Below are 18,673 nucleotides of genomic sequence, written 5' to 3' on the forward strand. Positions count from 1 at the left end.
GATTTACCCAGGCCAGTCGGCTGCAGGATTGGCTATGACCACTTACCACCAACCTCCACCCTCCGTGGAGCATCTGCTGTCCAGGGGCAGGGTGGTGGTGCTCTGACATAGTCTGTAGCTGTCTACTGGGTGCACTGTCCCTGGGGTTTCCCAGTGGTGCATGCCCAGGTCAGCCCCCGTCTATATTTTGCCTTGTACCACCCTTCCTGAGCTATAAAGCAATGAGATGGCTGCTACTTATGCTGGGCTTGGAGATTCCCATGCAAAGCCAAGCTGTGAGTCTAGGCTGGCTGCTGCTAGTGGTGGGACTGGGGCTCACTGAAGGCAGCTCCTGTTTGTTTGAGAGGATTTAGGAAGTTGTGAAGCATAAGCCATGACCAACCATCCATATGGAAAAGCAGCTTGGGTGAGCCCATAAGTTGTGTGGGGTAGAGTCTCTGAGGATCTCCCAGGCAGGTCAGTGTTAGCCAGGTTGATGGAGTCTCAGATATGGCAGCAGCTTGCCAGCTCTGTGAGGGGAGGTGTTAGAAAAGGGACAATGTCTTCTGCTTGCCTTGATGCCAAACACTTTAGTTTCTCCCTGTATGCCACTGGAAGCTGCCTTTCAAGCTGCTACCCCACTGCTGGAGATCAGAGGAAGTGAGTCTGAGTGGGTGAGTCCATGTGTGGGTTCTTTACAAGGAACTGCTTGGAACTCCAGCCGTTTCTTCCACCAACTCAATCCTTGTTGGTTTTTGCAGCCAACAGTTGTGGGGACTTATCTTCCTGGCACTGGAACCCTGGGATGGGGGCCTGGTGTGGGGCTGGGACTCTTTGCTCTTGAGCTATCCCTCCTGAATATTTATCCACTACATGTGCATGAGGGACCAGCCTGTTCCACATCTGCGCTCCTCCTACCAGCCTGGATGGATGTGGTTTCTTTAATCCATAAGTTCTGAGTGATGCTTGTTCTCTATTTTAGTTGTAATTTTGATGTGGTTGTGCAAAGAAATGAGCCATGCCTGCCTACACTGACATCTTAACCGGAAGTCCAGCACTTTTATTTTTATATTCCTGTTGTTGACGGGGCAAGGGTGAGATTGTATTGTGTTTGTCTTTAAATATTTGTCTTCTCAGTTTCCTACCTCAAAAATGGGGAAAATAAACCCTTTCCTTTGCCTTTCTAAAAGAGATAATATAAGAATAAAGGCTCATATGAATAATTTTGCACATGTTATAAAAAAAAAGTTATATAAATTCAGGGTTAATTTAATTGCATTGTTAAGAAATTCCCAGGTGGGTCATTTATTAAGCAAATAAATCACTTGTCTTATCTGAAACATGATTCCCTAAGTACATAAAGTAAAAAGAAAAAAAACGTCATCATCTCCTTGTCCTTAACTTTGGCTTCTTATAGAGAGGTCTTTCTCTAGAGCTGCACTGTGTCATAGAGTAGCCACTAACCACATGTGCCTATTTAAATTTTAATTAAAACTAACTAAACCTAAAGATTCAGTCCCTGGAGCCTACTAACCACATGTGAGGTGCCCCATAGTTGCTAGCATGTTGGACAGAGAAAACATTTCCATCATCACCGAAAGTTCTATTGGAGAGTGTTGGCCCAGAGGATTCTCAGGCCAAGCTCCTGGTGCTCTTCAACTAGACATTAATAACATTTCAAAGATTAAATGATGTTAGAAGTCCTGAGAGAGCTTATAATCATGAATCAGACTAAGGGAAAGGCAGAAGTAAGTGAACAGGAATTCAATAGGTAATGAAGAAGAAAGAAGAAATCTTAACTAGAAAAAGAATACACAGTGACTTATTGTAAAAGGATAAAAAATTATTTAGAAATTCAGTGCTTCGGCAGAAGTACATTTTTCTTAAAATATTTGTCACACATGGTTTACCCTAAATGCTGATTTTCTAATGTCCTAATTGGGTTTTGAGATGTTCCAGCTAAATCATACAAACACTATTTCTCGGCGTGGTGATGAAACTTAACCTGCCTTCTGTATACCACATGCTTAAAACACATATTTTCCTTTCAGGGACATCAGAAGGTACTTTGGAGATATTTGCAATTTTTGCCCACACCTTTTGTACATATCCTTGTCTGGACTATTTGAATTCACAAGTAGTTTTCATGTTTACCAATATTTTGGCTTCTATTTCCTGCATAAAAAGAAATCATAACTTAGCATATGTGTTCTCTGTCCCCAAAAGTAAGAAAATAACCTTTGTATGCTTGCATTTAGGTCATTCTGTCCATTGAAGAAGGTTACAGACTTCCGGCTCCCATGGGCTGTCCAGCGTCTCTACATCAGCTGATGCTCCACTGCTGGCAGAAAGAGAGAAATCACAGACCAAAATTTACTGACATTGTCAGCTTCCTTGACAAACTGATCCGCAATCCCAGTGCCCTTCACACTCTGGTGGAGGACATCCTTGTGTAAGATGCATAAAGTTGATTTTCCCCCTTGACAATCATAATTTCTTTCAGGCTGTAGACAAGACTAACAGGTAGGAGAAAGTTTGCCTTGATAACGGCCTAGTTGTCAACCTTTTAAAAAATTGTATATAGACTGTATTTTATTTAACAGCTGAAAAAGCAATTTATTAATATTTTAGGAAAAAATGATTTTTTTACAAGAAAGCAGGTTCCCCTTTTCTTTTCTCCATGTCTAATCTTTCTGAACTTCTTTATGCTTTTCTTGTGTGGGTCTTTGGTATTTACTTTGATATTTACATATCCTTTATGTACTGATTCTTCCTTACTTTTATAAGTAGAATATGTGCATGCCTGCAGCCCCTTTAATTTTCTTGTCCATTTTATATATATTCTGTCCCTCTATTTTAAATGGCAGGCAACATGGGCAATTTGTGAATCAGCCAGGAACAAGGATGTTTCCTGCTGATATGATCACACCCAGCTATTGTTACTTTCCACACCTAAAACCAGAGAAACACAGATGACAAGATAATAAAGGCATTCACACACCATTTTATAAGTCAGTAGAGTCGAGATCTACTCACCTCTCTTTGAAAAGCAATTACAAGAAGGGGGAGAGTAGAAGAAAAAAACTATCTTCTGTCTCTGAAATTATTACATTTAAAATATTATTAAGTTGAAAATATATTTCCTTATTTAGGCCAAATTGGACTTAAAAATAACCAAAGCATTTTCAAATGCTTTCCCCTTCCTGACTCAGGGGATGGCCAACAGGATATTTAACTTTAGGCCACAGGTTCAAATCAGTACAGGTTTTTAGTGACAATACGGCCAAAAGCTCTTCTAGGACTGCTTGAAACAGGCCTTAGCTTACAGCAGAGCACATCAGAGTTCGCCTCTAAATCAGTAATTGGCAGCCTTAGTAAAGTGAAGCCAAGCATGAAATAGCCAGAGATTAAACTATTACTCTAGCCCATCTTCCCTGAAGCAGTCCAACACAGGAAGCTGTAAAGTGGGGGTGGGGTGGGAGGATGGAAGGCCCTCTGGATTTTAAAAGCCATGGCAACCATTGAAGATTTTTAAGCAGGATAATGGAATGGTCATGTGTGTATTTCTGAAATATCACTCCAGGAGTGATATAGACTGGGAGTGAGAAACGAGAGACTGGAAACAGAGACGATTATATATTTGCAGCAATGCAAGCTAGAAAAAACATTGGGGCCTGCTTATACAATGGGAGTAAGGTTAGGGTCATGAGATTTAAAAAAAGGATTTGTTATTAGGCAAGGAAAATGAATGTATCTTGGTCATTGATTGAATATATGGAGGGAGGAGGCGAGAAAAGAATCAAGGACATTTGTCAAGTTTCTTTCTTAGACAAGCTGGTCAATGATATTATCACTAAGCGAGAGAGGAAGAAGGACAAATTTTTGGAATAGAAACACCATTTCGAGTGTGCTGACTTGAAAATGCCTGTGGGACTTCTATGTAGAGATGTCCTACAGGCAGTTATATTTGTAGGTTGAACCTCAGGTGAAAATATCTAGGCTTGAGATGTAAATTTGAAGATCATCAGCATAGAGATTGTACCTGAACCCTTAAGTACAGTTAAGACAACCCACGGAAAATATAAGGAATGCAAATTAGCCCTGACCAGTGTGGCTCAGGTGGTTGGGCGTTGTCCTGCAAAGCAAAAGGCTGGTTCGATTCCCAGTAGGGGCACATACCTGGGTTGCACATTCAGTCTAACCAATCGATGTTTTTCATTCTCTCTTTCTCCCTCCCTCCCCTTCTTTCTAAAAATAAATCAATAAAATAATTTGAAAAAAAAGAAGAATGCAAATTAACAGAGGAAAAGCATACAACCCTCTGGAGTATAATGATGCAAGAAATAAACTAAAGGATAGTACCAAGGTACACTGAGAAAAAAGAGCCAGACAGGTAATGAGGAAAGCAGGGGAGGAGAGGAATCACAGAAACCGAAAAGGGGGAGAGATTCAAGGAGTGTGATTTCCAAGGCCCCACAAAGCTTCAGGAAAATAAAAAGTGAAGTATGTCCATTGAGTTTAGTAACAAGGTGTTCAAGTGTACACCGGCAGCCTTTGTAAGAGCATTTTCAATAAAGTTGTTCAAGACAGATTACAATGGAGGAGTGAATATGAGGTCAGAGAGAAGAGCAATACAAAGTACTGGTTTTTCAAGAAACCTGTCTCTGAAGAGAAAGAGAAGTAGTTAGAGACCATGTTTCTTAGCTTTTGTCTTTATGCGTTTTATGGAAGAGTAACATTGAGGAGAAAGAGCTGGTGGAAAGGGCTCGTGGAGCAAGTCTGCATTAGTGAAAGAGAACATTAGCGCCTGTAAACTACAATCATTCATTCTGGGCTTCTTCTTGTGGTACAGGGTCAACGGACCCCACAGCCAGTGCCCATCAGCAGAGCTCGCTAACTGTTCTATGGCTGTACAAGCAGGCAGGTAAGAGCCTTCTTTTTTGAAGAAAAGCAGATAAAACCATTTCTTCCCTGCCTTATCAAGATTATGAATGTTCATCACATTTGGAAAATACTGATGAGGAATCTGAGATGAGAAAATACCAAAAGTCAACATGATCACAAGGTAAAGTCAAGCTGAGGGCTCATGCCTGAGGGCCAGAGGTTTAGGTTTCGTGGGGTGTGTGCAGCGACCAGTGCCCCGGCCAGTGCGTGGCAGGCTCTGTGAGGCACTGCCCACGGGAGCCAGACGTTGGTGCTTTATATACACTTGGCAGTTTGATTCAACCCTCAAGTCTCATCTCTAGGAAACCAACTGGGAGTTTTTGTGACTGATTTTCTTTGTTTCTGACCAAGATCTGTGCATTACTGCTTTTGCCCTTTATATACTTTTGTTTGAGAAACAAAAGGAACCAGAGTTCGAAAGGTACTCAATATTATGCTTGAAGCTTTATCAGCCTTCTTATTTTCACAGTAACCTGAACCGTTTCCCTGTCTAGCCCCTCACCTCCAATGCTACCCAATCACCCTGTCGCCAATCCCAAAGCACTGAGATGGTTTAGGGAGAAGGGACATGGGAGATTAAAGGACAGCCAAAGAATGGCTGGTTTGTTTCATGCTTATAAACTGTGACACTGCCCCTCCATCTCCCAAATCTCAAAGCCCAGCGTTTGTCCCAGAGTGATACTGGATTAAGAAAATGTGACAGAGTGTAGAATTGCAGGCTGGCCTCCCACACAGTTCTCAGACTGGAAAAGGAGTCTGAGTGTATAACCCATCGCGGCTCTTTTGTAAACTCTCCTGCACTTGCCTTTTTTCTACTATCCCCACGCTCCCAGGGTTCTTCACACACTTTTACACTGACATAACTCTCTCAGCCACTTGGTCCCCATGGTTTTTGTTTTACTCTAATTGCTTTTTCTCAAGGATTCACCTGAGAAGCTTTTATCCTTTCTCTTGACAGGGTAGTAAGAGGGGAGGAAATGAAGGCAAGAAAGGGGCACAAGGAAGGCTGGGAAACCCACAGCTTAATAATTTTATACTAACAGTGGAAATTTCATAACCTTATGTCTGTAATATTTTCTTTCAAAAAACAAAACACCCAATAGAAATAATGTTGGGCAGAGAAAGCTTTCATTATTTGGAGCAGCGTCTCCAAATAATGCTGATATTCTTGTGCCTAACACACTCCCACGGGAGCATTCAGAGTTCTGTGCCGTTCCCAACCTTCTTGCTTTCTCTCCGATTCAAGAAGATATTTGGACATATAAGTGAGCATAGTGCTATTATTCATATAACCTTAAATCAATTGATAGTGAAAAATAATTTTGCAAAAATACCTTCATAATATAGGCAGTCATTCTTTAATAAGTGTGAATTTCAAGCTACTTTCACTTTAACTTATTCTACAATGATGCCTTATAACCCCTTTTCAAAGAATCATTTGTAGCTATCACATGGTGCACAGCCCACGGGAGAAAACACCCAGCTTGAGGCCAAGGCTATGGGGAGAATGGCAACAGGAATAGCTGACTGGCCATGGCAATTGAAACATCTCTTGTTCCCTCTCCCCTGACTCTCGTGATCAATTTGGTAGATACTCTCAGCCTCCAGCCAAGCACACTCCCATAGACTCCAGGGTTACATCTGGGGCCCAGTAGTTTCATAGCACGAAGTAGATTGATGGCTATGTGGGTGTTCTTCAATCCAGCCCTAACTTCCCAGCCCCACCCACATTTATTCTCCTGTCTATTCAATCCCATCCCTCTTTCTCCACACACTGCAGCCTACTGAGTGCACTATGTTGAAGTCAACTGGCCAATGCCTTTTGGACAGTGCTGCAATGTAATAAGAAAACAACACTTTCCTACATCTCTGCTCCAGATCCCCAGAATGTCACTGTCAAAGAATTTTACAGATTATGGGCTCCTTGACAACATCTGCTAAAAAAGATGGCATCTAGGGATGGGTAGTGGTTGACGAGATGAACCAGTCTTTGATAGTCACTTGCCTCAAAAATGATGTTCTGCTCAGGCCGAGGCACTTAGGAATATTCTTACTACCTACCGGACCATAGTTAAGAATCTTACAATGTTTTTGCTTTTAGGAACTAGAACCACCACTTTTCTTAGTACTATATGTAAATGTAGTTGAATTTTTAAGCACTTGGCTTCCAGTAATATGTGAATCATGAAGGTAGGGAAAAACTCAGACCAATATCTTAATTTAGAACCTCTACTTTAGAGAACTATGAGTTAACATTGTAAAAATAGATGGTATTGCCTCCCTCCACCCAGTTAATAAAGCACTTATAATGCTGTCTTTAGAGGGCAGTAACTTTCAAGACTTTGACATAAATTTTTCCATTCTTTTTGAAGAGCTCTTGCTCAGTGCCGCCTACGCTGTACATAATCAGCACTTGCTAAACTGTTATCTGTAGACTCCAGCTCGTGGAGAACATGTTTTGTTTCACTTGTGTAATGAACACTTTTAATGATGTTTTTTGAAACAGAGTAATAACTAACAGGACAAAACCCAGTGTTGAATTGAGGGATTAGCAAAGCTTTGTGGAAGGAAAACAGAACATTAAGTATTAATCAGGAAGTATAAAATTCCTACCTACTAGAAAATCTAAATTCAATTTACATGAACTGTTAGCATAAAATAATACATACTAATGTTAATTCCAATACGAATGTCGATACAAAAATCTAATATACACTATCAACAATAACTTTTACTGTTATTTGTTGAGAACCTACTATGTGCCAGTCATTGTACTAGGCACTTCATCTGCTAGGTCATTTTTCTTCACTATTATTATCTCCATCCCTCCACTTCCTTCTCTGAGAAGCTAACTTTCCAAGGGCACAAAGCAAATAATTGGTAGATCAGGAATTTGCCCAAGACGCACTGACTGCAAAGCCCTGTTCTTTTCCCTACACAGTATACAATCACACAAAAGGCCAAGATTCTCCCAATACAGCACTGTTTCAAAAATGTGATTATAAAAAAGAAGGTACATTTTTATGTTTCCAGATAGATTTTCCTCTGGACTAATCAAACTTCACAGATGGGGTATTTAAAATCCCAAAAAGAATTTGTAGTGGGACGAAACCCATTATTTTATGTTCCACTACAAACACAAAGACGTAGAGTATAATGCTCTCAGTCTTGTGGGAGTAAGTAGCAAATGTATAGTCCCGATATTCCATCCCTCAATATCCTCCTATAATGCTCGGCCACTTGAAGAACATTACTTGAAAAAAGAAAATAGAAACTACAACATAATAGAGAAATTTTAAAAAATGGCAGCAACATAGTTCTAGAATTACGTCCTCAGGCATTTTTGTAGATCAAATTTTTCCAGTGTTGGAAAAATATGCTTTGGGTTCTTTTTTTTCCTTATTATGGCAGACGTTACTAATCATCACAACACTTTCCCACTGAGTCCAAATGCTGCCTCCGTATTCTTCTAAAAACCACATTTTGACAACCACTGCTGATGAATTGTAGTTGGCATCGGATATGAAATCTATTTCTTCACACAAATAGGCTTTCCTTGAGGTTCAGTAATCTATTACTCTAGCCATACAGACCATGTGCTGGGTACTCAGAATTATGGGAACTTTTTAAACAGTTATTTTTTCTGCTCTGCATCTATCTCTCCTAATGTTCAAACACACCTATAATTTTAAATTCTGCTTTGAATTTTATCTTTTCATACTTTTCACCAATTATCAGGCTTATAATGAAAATTAAATAATCATATCAATTAAAAAATCCTGATGACTTTCTGAAAATAAAAGGCTGACCAAAATAATTCATGTTTCTAACATAACACTGTGGAAGTTCAGATACTGACCATAAGCATGAAGTAGTCACAAGATATATGGCATGGTTCCATAGCATTTTGAATAAAATTTTAAAAATATCAAAATTCTTTCATTAATTTAACTTGCCTTCAGGTTGACCGTTAGGCCTAATTGAAGAAAAACAGTGTTTTTTATCTGATTAAATAAATTCTTCCTTCAAAGTTTAGGTAGGCACTATGTATATTAGGAGATCATTTTATGGATTAACTAATGTGCACTGTAGTCCCTGAGTCATGAGAAGAGAAACTCACATGAAAGTGTTGGTGCTGAATAAGGTCAATGCTGATTTTGTGGTGCCAGGTCCCGTAACCCTGTGCTAGCACGCTCCACCTGTAGCTGCCTCTTCCTCCACTCTGAAACCTATAAAGACAGAGATAGCAGACATTTTCACAACACAAGAAACGTGTTAAGTAAATAGCCTTTTCTTTAATAAACTGACCATTACATCACAGATTATTCAATATGAATCAGCCATTCTGTCATAGACCAAACTTTTCTGTAAAGAATATTTAAGTCTAAATCATCATTGATGTAATGAATTCCTGTAATACTTTCAGCATTCTGTGCTGAGGCCTACAGAAAATAGAAAAACGTGAGATATGGTTCTTGGCATCGGAGACTTTTAACTTAACTCTTAAAGTATTTTTTTCCTTACTTATGGATTTTCCCCAAGGAAGTAATTCAACTGAAGCAAAAAGATGCATGCTTTAAGACTGTATAATCATCTATAGTAAAAGAATGTTGTTAGCAATCTAAGAGTCTAATTTCAGCTAATTAATAATTATTAAGCACTAACATATAGAATGTTATACACTCATTTGTATGGTAGTTATGAAGGCTGTTGAAACATGCACAATATTTATAAATATTTGAAATAAAGGCAATAAAATAGAATGGACTCTGTACAGTTCTGCTAACCACATACAAATGAAGAGCTAGGAAAAAGGAAGCTATGTTAGAGCAGTAAGGGGAGAGAGCCTTTAAGCACGTAATGAAGGTCATGCTTTCCTATTAAAACAAGATCTTACCTTGTAATAGTCCTTCTCAAACACTACTTTCTTGAATCATTTTTAATACACTTACTACTATTATATTTACATGATGGATATAAAACATGGAAAACTTGATAAAAACCTTCTTGCTTTTTTTAATTTTATTTTTCAATTACAGTTTGCATTCAATATTATTTTGTATTAGTTTCAGGGGTAACCACAGCGGTTGGACAACCATATACTTTACAAAATTGTCACCCCAATATTTCAAGTACTCACTTTGCCCACGCATAGCAATTACAGTGTTATGGACTGTATTCCCCACGCTGCACTTTACATCTCCGGGACTCCTTTGTGCCTACCAGTCTGCAGTTCTTAATTCCTCCACCTTTTTCACCCAGTCCCCCAATACCTCTCCCCTCTGGCAATTATCAGTCAGTTCTCTCTTCCTATCTTGTCTGTCTGAAAAAACTTCTTGCTTTTAAAGTTGTTTTTTTTTTATCCTCACCTGAGAATATGTTTACTGATCTTTAAAGAGAGAGGAAGAGAGAAAGAAAGGGTGGGAGGAGAGAAACATTGAAGTGAGAGAGAAACATTGAAGTGAGAGAGGCAATTTGTTGCCTCCTGAACGTGGCCAGGGGTGGAACTTTCAACCTAGGAATGTCCCCAGACCAGGGATCAAACCTGCAACCTTTTGGTGTACGGGACGATGCTCCAACCAACTGAGCCATCTGGCCAGGGCCGAAACCTTCTTGCTTTTTAATGGCAGTTTTGATACCTATTGATAAGCTATCTAAGAACTTTCTAAATTAAAAGGCTAGTACTATTGTCAACTCAAAGGACCCATTAGAATAAAAACGTCTTGGCTGGATCAATACTATATTTTTTTACATATCAAAATGTATTGAAAGTATACATTTAGTGTACCTAAACTGTATCATTATCTATTCTAGCTATACTCCAGCCCTTTCCCTAATCTAAATTGATCATAATTTATACCTGGAATTTCCTAAAGCTATCCCCTCCCCTTGACCTTCTATTCTACAGAATAGAATACCTTCTATATAGTAGAATATCTGCTTTTTTAAATGTGAGCTGCAGGTTTTGCTATAAAGACATTTCTCAGGTGGACAGCTCCCACTAATCACAAAAGAGCAGAAATTTCTAAGTACTCAGCAAATAGCAGGCTGAATTTATCATGGTACGTGGTTGATAAGAAAGGGCATTTTTTGTTTATTAGGTAATATTCCAGAGAATTCATGTGAGGGTGATGGTGCCCAGCCCTCAGAGCCGGAAACCAGGCAGCATTTTCCAACTGTGTTACAAGCTGAAAGAAGAGCTGCCGCACAGTGGCTGTGAACAATGAGGGGCCCCTGACCTTACTAAATCAACTGTCAATGCAGTCATATAAAGGGCAAAGGAGTAACTAGGTTACCAAAGACGTTTAGAGAGAAATGGGATTATGGTACTGAAACGTTCCGGGAGCAAATGGGGGATTCAACAAAGAAATAGGCTAGTTAAGTCGTTTCATGTACAGAATGTCCTTCCATGACATCTCTATACTAAGGACATAAAATTAGCAAATTACATTTCTAGTCACCAATTATATGAAATTGAGAAAGCTCAAGAGTTATTCCAGCATTATCTCAGTAAAGAGAAAGTGGAAGTCATCTGACTATGCCTGTGCATCAAGAATTGAATAGGATTATGAAGGGAAAGTCACTGAAATACATCCTTTTAATTTTGTTCAATTTCAACAAGCTTCTCTGACAAGCAATTGCAAGATATAAGAGCTAGATTTTTAAAAAATAGGACATTAGGTTTTCTAGATGTGTGGTTTTATTTATGTAAGTAAGCAATGACGGTATCCTAGACATTTTGATATTTAAACTTAGTGACATTACTACAGCAGTACTCCCTAAAATATCCCCTGTAGAAAACTGGTCAGATAATTAGGAAAACCAAGCAGAAGCTCTTCTGAATCCTCTTATATACTCACACTGGACATTTGAACAGTGAACACTCTGAGAAATGCTATAAGTAAAAACCTTGTTTAACTCTGTTTTCTATGAAGACTTTTATTATTTTGTATTTATATAAGAATTTTTATTTATTTGCCAATACTTATAAATATAAACACTTCTAGGAAATAAAGAAATAATAGCAATAATTATTTACTGGTAGATACTATAATACTTTTTCAACCTTTGGACATGACTAATCTTTGTTTAGGGTCATAACATGAATCATTCTGATATTTAGAATGTAACAGCCAACAGTCAAACAGCACCGCACTTAATAGTACAGGAGAAGACCAGACTCAATACATACTACAGGGGAGTCACAAGATGCATGCACTGAGTTTATGTAAATTCCAATTATATGTTTATAAAGCACAGAAGCCCCAGAATTAGCCTATCATCTCTCTTCACCCTATCCCCACCTTCAACTAGACCCCAGTTTAGGAAAAAGAAAATCAATGTGTGAGTTAAAGAAAAAGCAAAGAAATAAATTCTGGGCCTTTAGTAGGGACTCTGTCCTGAACAGTTTCAAGGGACACCTTTCGGTCCCTGAGAGTCACACAACACACAACTTGTATGGCCATGCACACTATCTTTGGCTTTTGTGCTACCAAAGGCCTAGGTCCTGGTCATTTAGGGTAGTTTGAAAGATTTGTAACAGTAATTTTGATTGTTAGAGATTCTCTTTCAATTTTTACCTTATGTACTGACCTTAGAGCCTAACTCCTCCTTCTATAATTTTTTCCTTTATTTTTATTGTTGACTTTATTACAGATGTCCCCATAACAGTACCAGGGTTACATGACAGGCATATGCTGTTCTGTTTACATTGGAGGTATTCTTATTTCACATGGTTTAATCATATGTGCTCATGTATTATCAGTTTCTAGTGAAAGCCAAAATTGTTCAAATATGAACAGTAAAAACATTATAATGAAATATTCCAAAAGTGAATCTTAAAAACTATGGCTCCAGTTAAGTCTCTACAGATTCTTTCATTCTTTAACTTTATAAATAATTAAAAGCAAAGTAAGTGAAAGTTGGATTAACTTTAAATATTCTAATAAAAATAATTCAGTGGTTTACTTCTAATAGGAAAAATTTTATTACTTATAAAATGCTGATTTGAGCAAACACCAATCATTACAAAAATTGTTACTGCTTTCTATGTAATATAGACTCTATATCTAATAATTTTAAAAATTATATATATATAAATCTAAAAGGCTAATAACATGCTTATTACTATAAAAAGCACTTTTATTATCAAGTATTTTTTAAAATCATAGATTGTTAACAATTTTCATGTTATTTAGTAAGGAGAATAATAATAGTTTCCATTTTATTTCCTCTGTCTGACTTTAATTTATATAAAACTATTCTGTGTATATAGTGTATATGCATTTATATACACACACTACATACATATATTGTGTGTATGTACGTATATACACACATTCCTTTCCAAAATAATGCCTTTACATTATTTTTATATTAAAACTATAAAACTGGAAGCCCTTTGCATCAGATCTGAGAAACAAAAATATGAATTTCTCCCTGGCTGATGTGATTCAGGGGACTGAGTGCCAGCCTGAGAACCACAAGGTCGTCTGTTCGATTCCCAGTTGGGGCAGACACCTGGGTTGTGGGCCAGGTCCCTAGTAGGAAGCGAGCAAGAGGCAACCACACACTGATGTTTCTCTCCCTCTCTTTCTCCCTCCTTTCCCCTCTCTAAAAATAAATAAATAAATAGATAGATAGATAGATAGATAAGTAAATAAATAAAGTAGGTAAGTAAGTAAATAAATAAATAGTATTGTAAAAGGAAAAAAGAAAGGTAGGTATTTTTTGCTTTATCTGGCTTTAAAATGTCTCCATTGTTTCATTTTGTTTTGTTTTGTTTTTTCCTTGTAGAATTCCAGAGTCCCCTGTTGAAGTCCCTGAATACCCTTTGTTTGTCACAGTGGGTGACTGGCTGGATTCTATAAAAATGGGGCAATATAAGAATAACTTCATGGCAGCAGGCTTTACGACTTTTGACCTGATTTCAAGAATGAGCATCGAGTAAGTGGTACTAGGATTATTACTGGATTTAGATGCTCCAACCACAAGATTATAAATTCAAATACTATATCAAGAGCACCACCTTTAAACTACCTTTCCTAAGGCTACCGTGGCATTTCCGCACGCTTTCCCACCATTTCTGAATATCGTTCTAGTGGAACTTGGACATTGCACTTTTAACTACTATTCTTTCAAAGAATATATTTAATTTAAACAGCTATTTAAAATTTTATAATGATTTCTAAAACGCATGTTATACTTGTTCATATCACAAACGTTACATAACATAATTTTACCTTGGCAAATTATTTATTACTCACATATGGTAATCTTGTATAGTAAATTTCTGTTATTTCATCAAATGTAATCATTGTAATAATACCATATTATATGTCATTTCAGAGTTTGTTCTCTATATTATCATGGCCAGGCATTTTCCCACTTTCTCAAAGGTTATCATTTGCCCGGGTGCAGTACAAGTGCTCAAGACGTGCTTTAAAGATTAGATACTAAATCTAGTAGGTTCAGCCATGTGAAATTGCCATTGTTTAAAAATAATAATGGCAATTTCATATGATTTGACATAATACAATAGCATTCTTTTTCAGATTATTGAAAGATTCTGAGATCTCAAACAGAGTCCATTATACATTCTACCCTACATATTACTTTAAAACTGTTGAAAATGTATATAATTACCTAAATTATATAGCCTTAGGCCTATGAAATGTCTAAATATTCCATAAATGCCTGAATTTGAAATTTTCCTTGTAACCTTAAAGTTGAGGTTAACTTGATGTATTTGCTGGCACCAGGGAGAACAAAAAAGTAACAAACTCTCAATGTACGTTCATATCTCTGCTTAAACTTTCACTTTACCAGATACACAATTTTTGGCAAATTTATAAAGTAAATCTTATATGGTGCTTATTTGCCATACCTAAATGTTTATTTCCTCTCTCTCATACTTACCAGATCTAAATGTCCATATTCTCCGTTCTCTCTCACCCTCCTTCCCTCCCGCTCCTCTCCTCTCTCTCCCTCCCTCCCTCCCTCTCTCTCTCTCTCTCAGTGACATTAGAAGAATTGGAGTCATACTCATTGGACACCAGAGACGGATAGTCAGCAGTATACAGACATTACGTTTACACATGATGCACATACAGGAGAAAGGATTTCATGTATGAAAGTACTACAAGCACCAGTGTCTTGTGCCTCAGCATTCCTGTAATGAAAGATATCCTCTCTACTACCCTCTCATCTGATTCTCCAAACATCACTTTACAAACTGCAGTTTCCTGTTCAGACTACGGGGCACACACCTTTTGTTTATGCTTCCAACCTGGATTTTAAGATCATGCTTCATAGCTCCTCTCTGAATAACCTGCAAATAAAACCCTGGCCCACTGCAGATTATCGCTACACAATGGTAAATAACTCAGCATGGATGCGTAACTTTGTATTACAGTATTTTGGAAGTGTTCAGGGACTTAACGCAAAGGAATTTGCCCAGGTGTGTCTTCCTTGGTGATGTATTTAGAGTTTAATGGTAGATGACAAAGAAATAATTGACCTTATTTTCATGTTTTGTGATCAAGTAGCTTCCAAAGTAACATATATATTTATTTGTCAGATAATTATATTTAACTCTATGGGTCTTATTGCTACTTTGTTTTATAATGGCTTAACTGCTGATGTCTGATGTTGGATTTGCAGAAATGAGCGATGACTTTATGTAGTGAATTCCTGCCGGGCGTGACTGGTGAGAAGGGGGTTATTGGGGAGGGAAAGGGAGAAACATTCTGTGCTTTCAAATCTTCTAAGGCTGGGTTTGTCAATTTTTTTTAATAAACTTTATAGTGTCCTACATATCGCATAGTAGGAGGTAGTTTAGAGGCTTTTCCCCTCTAATTTTTTACTAACTATAGTACATTTCTCTACTACCTTGTAAAGATCACCCCTAGAGAGACCACGAGTGAGTTCATTGCTCTAAAGTTTGCCATGGAATGAAGTATAGAGTAAAACCATCACTATTCCCCTGGTCCTTCTTTACAAGTTTTCAAAAGACATTATCAAAGCACTAATGAAATTAGTTATTTTCAGCAGAATTGCTTGGAATAAAAGATCTAAAATTATAGCTTTGGATTTAATGTAACAAGATTAATTAATTTAACTTGAACAGAATTTTATAATCATTGTATGGTAGCCCGAGAACATAAACACATCTAGCTGACTATTTGATATTAATGTATTTTGCAAGTTTAAGAATTTTTGTTTTGTTCATAAAAATAAGTTACATAACATGCTGAGCTGTTTTCCAAACCTTCCAAGGGACAGGTATGCGGTTGCATACTCCAAAGAGGACATAAACAGATCTAACACATGAGCATATATAAATTTTGTGTTAACCTGGATTTAGCCTGGGCTCATAATACAGTAATGTAAAGACGTGAACACAGCTAAGGTGTGCTACGGTCACAACCTTCTCACAGCTGTCAAAAAAGGTAGATATATATTTTTTAGTGAATTAAGCTGAGTCAGCTTATCAAAATAATGCTGTATTTTGAACAAACTCAATTATAAAATCAGCTGTTCCTTGTGAAACTCAAAAAATGACCGCTGTGCTGAGTGCAAGAGGAGGGACAATGTGTTAAAGGCAAAAAACCAAACGGCCAGGCTGTCTGAAGATGCTGACTTAATAAATCAGTTTTCATTTGACCTCAGAGACAAAGGTGCCTACCCACATTCTCAAATCCCTACCTAAAATACGTTTTTTGGTGAAAGTAGCTTTCTTGCTGTTAAAGGAGATTCATTTTTTAATCTTATTTTCAGATTTGTTGATTGTGCCCCTAGACCATGCCTTTCCACATACCTATTGATTTATCTCTTGATTTTTGCACGCCACAACTTAATTTTTCGTATTTAGAAAAAATGTGTAGAGCTAAAAAAAGTCTTTAAAGTATTCCTTGAAGCATACTAAAAAAAAGTGGGAAATCCATCACTTTTTAAGTGTGTCAGAAACAGCTAGTAGCATTTCCCAGCCATCACCTGCATAGTCATGTGTCACTCATAGACTATCAGCAGTTTGCTTGATACATTTCCACAAATCTGAACACATTTAGAGGAAATACAAAACATCCATATTTACCTGTCTTCAAATATATATTAAATAATAACAGATAAATAGGAAATGTAAAACAGATTAAATTTATTAACCATATATATTTATTTTTATAAAACAATAAAAAAGGTATTTAGAAAAATAAGGAATAGAATAATTATGGTCTTCCATAGGACTCCGTCGGCAACATCTGTATACTTTGGTGAAATATTTACATTTCTATGGGATGAGCATTTAGTGTTTGCCATATTAAAGTTCCCTATTAATTTTTTTTCTTAAAAACGTCCAATTCTATCCTGTATCTGTTAATTTATATTTCTATTTTTCTTCCCTAATATCTTTGTCTAGTTTTATAAACTCTCTTTTCACTTTGCCTTTTACCCCAAATCCTCTTTAAAATTTCTTTAAAATTACATTTACATTTTTCAGAACTGTAAGCATGATAAATCCTAAGAGTGTAATTTTGAGCCTTTTTATGGTCAGAGAAAGGTTGGAATATGTGTACAATATTAAAATGAAATTAAAAATAAGGATATCTATTTCTTTACTGCCTATCAATGACAGACTCTGTGATCCCAAGGGTATTAAAATATCCAGAAATATTAACAGTTAAATCACCAAATACATTTCAATGTTTTACATGAAATATTTTGAGATTTACTAGTATACATATTCAGCAATTAAAACTTTGGTATGCATAAGCATAGAACTAAATTATAGGAACAAAATAAGTAACTTCCATAAATCATAAGCCTTCAGGAATAATCTCTGATAAGTAAAATATGCATATATATTCATGTACCTCATTATTTTAAATTTTCTAATATATACTACTGAGGGACTTTTTGAATTTTGAAAATCAGGTAGTTAAAGAAACAATTTTCATCCTGTTTTCTGGATGGTCGATTTGCAGTCTATAGTTATAAGGCATATCTATAAAAAAAATTAAAGACAATGCACAATCAAAAAGAGAGAGGAGGTATGTAAATCGTCCAATTACAAAAGCGATCAGAAATTGCAAAGCTCTGAGCTTAACAAGAATCAAGAATTATAGCACTTTTGCACTGTTATCTTATACCTGTTGGTAAGTTAGGTTATGCATGCCATGATGGAGATGATTTCTCTTATTTCACTCTGTGCTACTCTTCAAAATCTACTCAACTGTCACGTGAATAAAACAGACCTCCACTACAGCTTTAAGGCCTGTCTCAGACCATGAGTGGAAAACAAATCCAAACCCAATCCTTGAAAAGTAGTCTTTACAGAAACTCTTCTGAAGAGGTGGTAAAGAATGAATTATAGTCCCTACCTCTCAACCTCATTTCCTTAAAAATCCATTTTTATTTCTTTCCCTACCAAATTTTTTACTCTGTAAAGCAGTCAGTTAAATCTCTTATCTCAAAATTTTCATGAATACGAGGTATCTTTTTTCTATTCCTTTATTAATTTTTCTAAACCTTCCTTTCTCAGCCCCTTTGTTCTCCCTCTATTCTTCCACGCCATCTCTTTTTATTTCTCAGCTCCTGCCACTCCACCCCCTCAGCCCTATCAGCAAAAGCGAGGTTGCACGGCACATCCGACAAGATCTTACAGATCTCCATAAAAAATGCTGGCGAAGGAGGGAAGAAAGAAATGTTGCAAATGCCATCCTTTAACATTTTGGGTCCCACCACATAAATGGGA

The 18,673-nt window shown here is 37.0% G+C and overlaps 1 protein-coding gene and 1 long non-coding RNA gene across 3 annotated transcripts in view; one reads left to right on the plus strand and one right to left on the minus strand.

The window, feature by feature from the left end:
- Positions 1 to 16,999, plus strand: part of EPHA6 (EPH receptor A6) — an 876,611-nt gene extending 859,612 nt beyond the window's left edge. The window contains exons 16-19 of one of the 2 annotated variants that reach the window (XM_053918286.1): positions 2,238 to 2,431; positions 4,832 to 4,903; positions 13,720 to 13,869; positions 14,942 to 16,999. In XM_053918286.1, coding sequence (XP_053774261.1) covers positions 2,238 to 2,431; positions 4,832 to 4,903; positions 13,720 to 13,869; positions 14,942 to 15,056 — 531 coding nt within the window. In that variant the 3' untranslated portion in view covers positions 15,057 to 16,999. The remainder of the gene's footprint in view (positions 1 to 2,237; positions 2,432 to 4,831; positions 4,904 to 13,719; positions 13,870 to 14,941) is intronic. The other variant, XM_053918285.1, reaches the window with a different exon arrangement.
- The window catches only part of LOC128780216 (uncharacterized), a 60,057-nt gene that overhangs the window by 27,982 nt on the left and 13,402 nt on the right, over positions 1 to 18,673 (minus strand). Inside the window, exons 2-3 of the long non-coding RNA XR_008426144.1 lie at positions 9,044 to 9,152; positions 2,218 to 2,320 (exon numbers count right to left, since the gene is read on the minus strand). This is a non-coding gene — a long non-coding RNA (uncharacterized lncRNA). The remainder of the gene's footprint in view (positions 1 to 2,217; positions 2,321 to 9,043; positions 9,153 to 18,673) is intronic.

This window comes from Desmodus rotundus, chromosome 2, assembly GCF_022682495.2.
Source record: "Desmodus rotundus isolate HL8 chromosome 2, HLdesRot8A.1, whole genome shotgun sequence".
Taxonomy (NCBI): domain Eukaryota; kingdom Metazoa; phylum Chordata; class Mammalia; order Chiroptera; family Phyllostomidae; genus Desmodus; species Desmodus rotundus.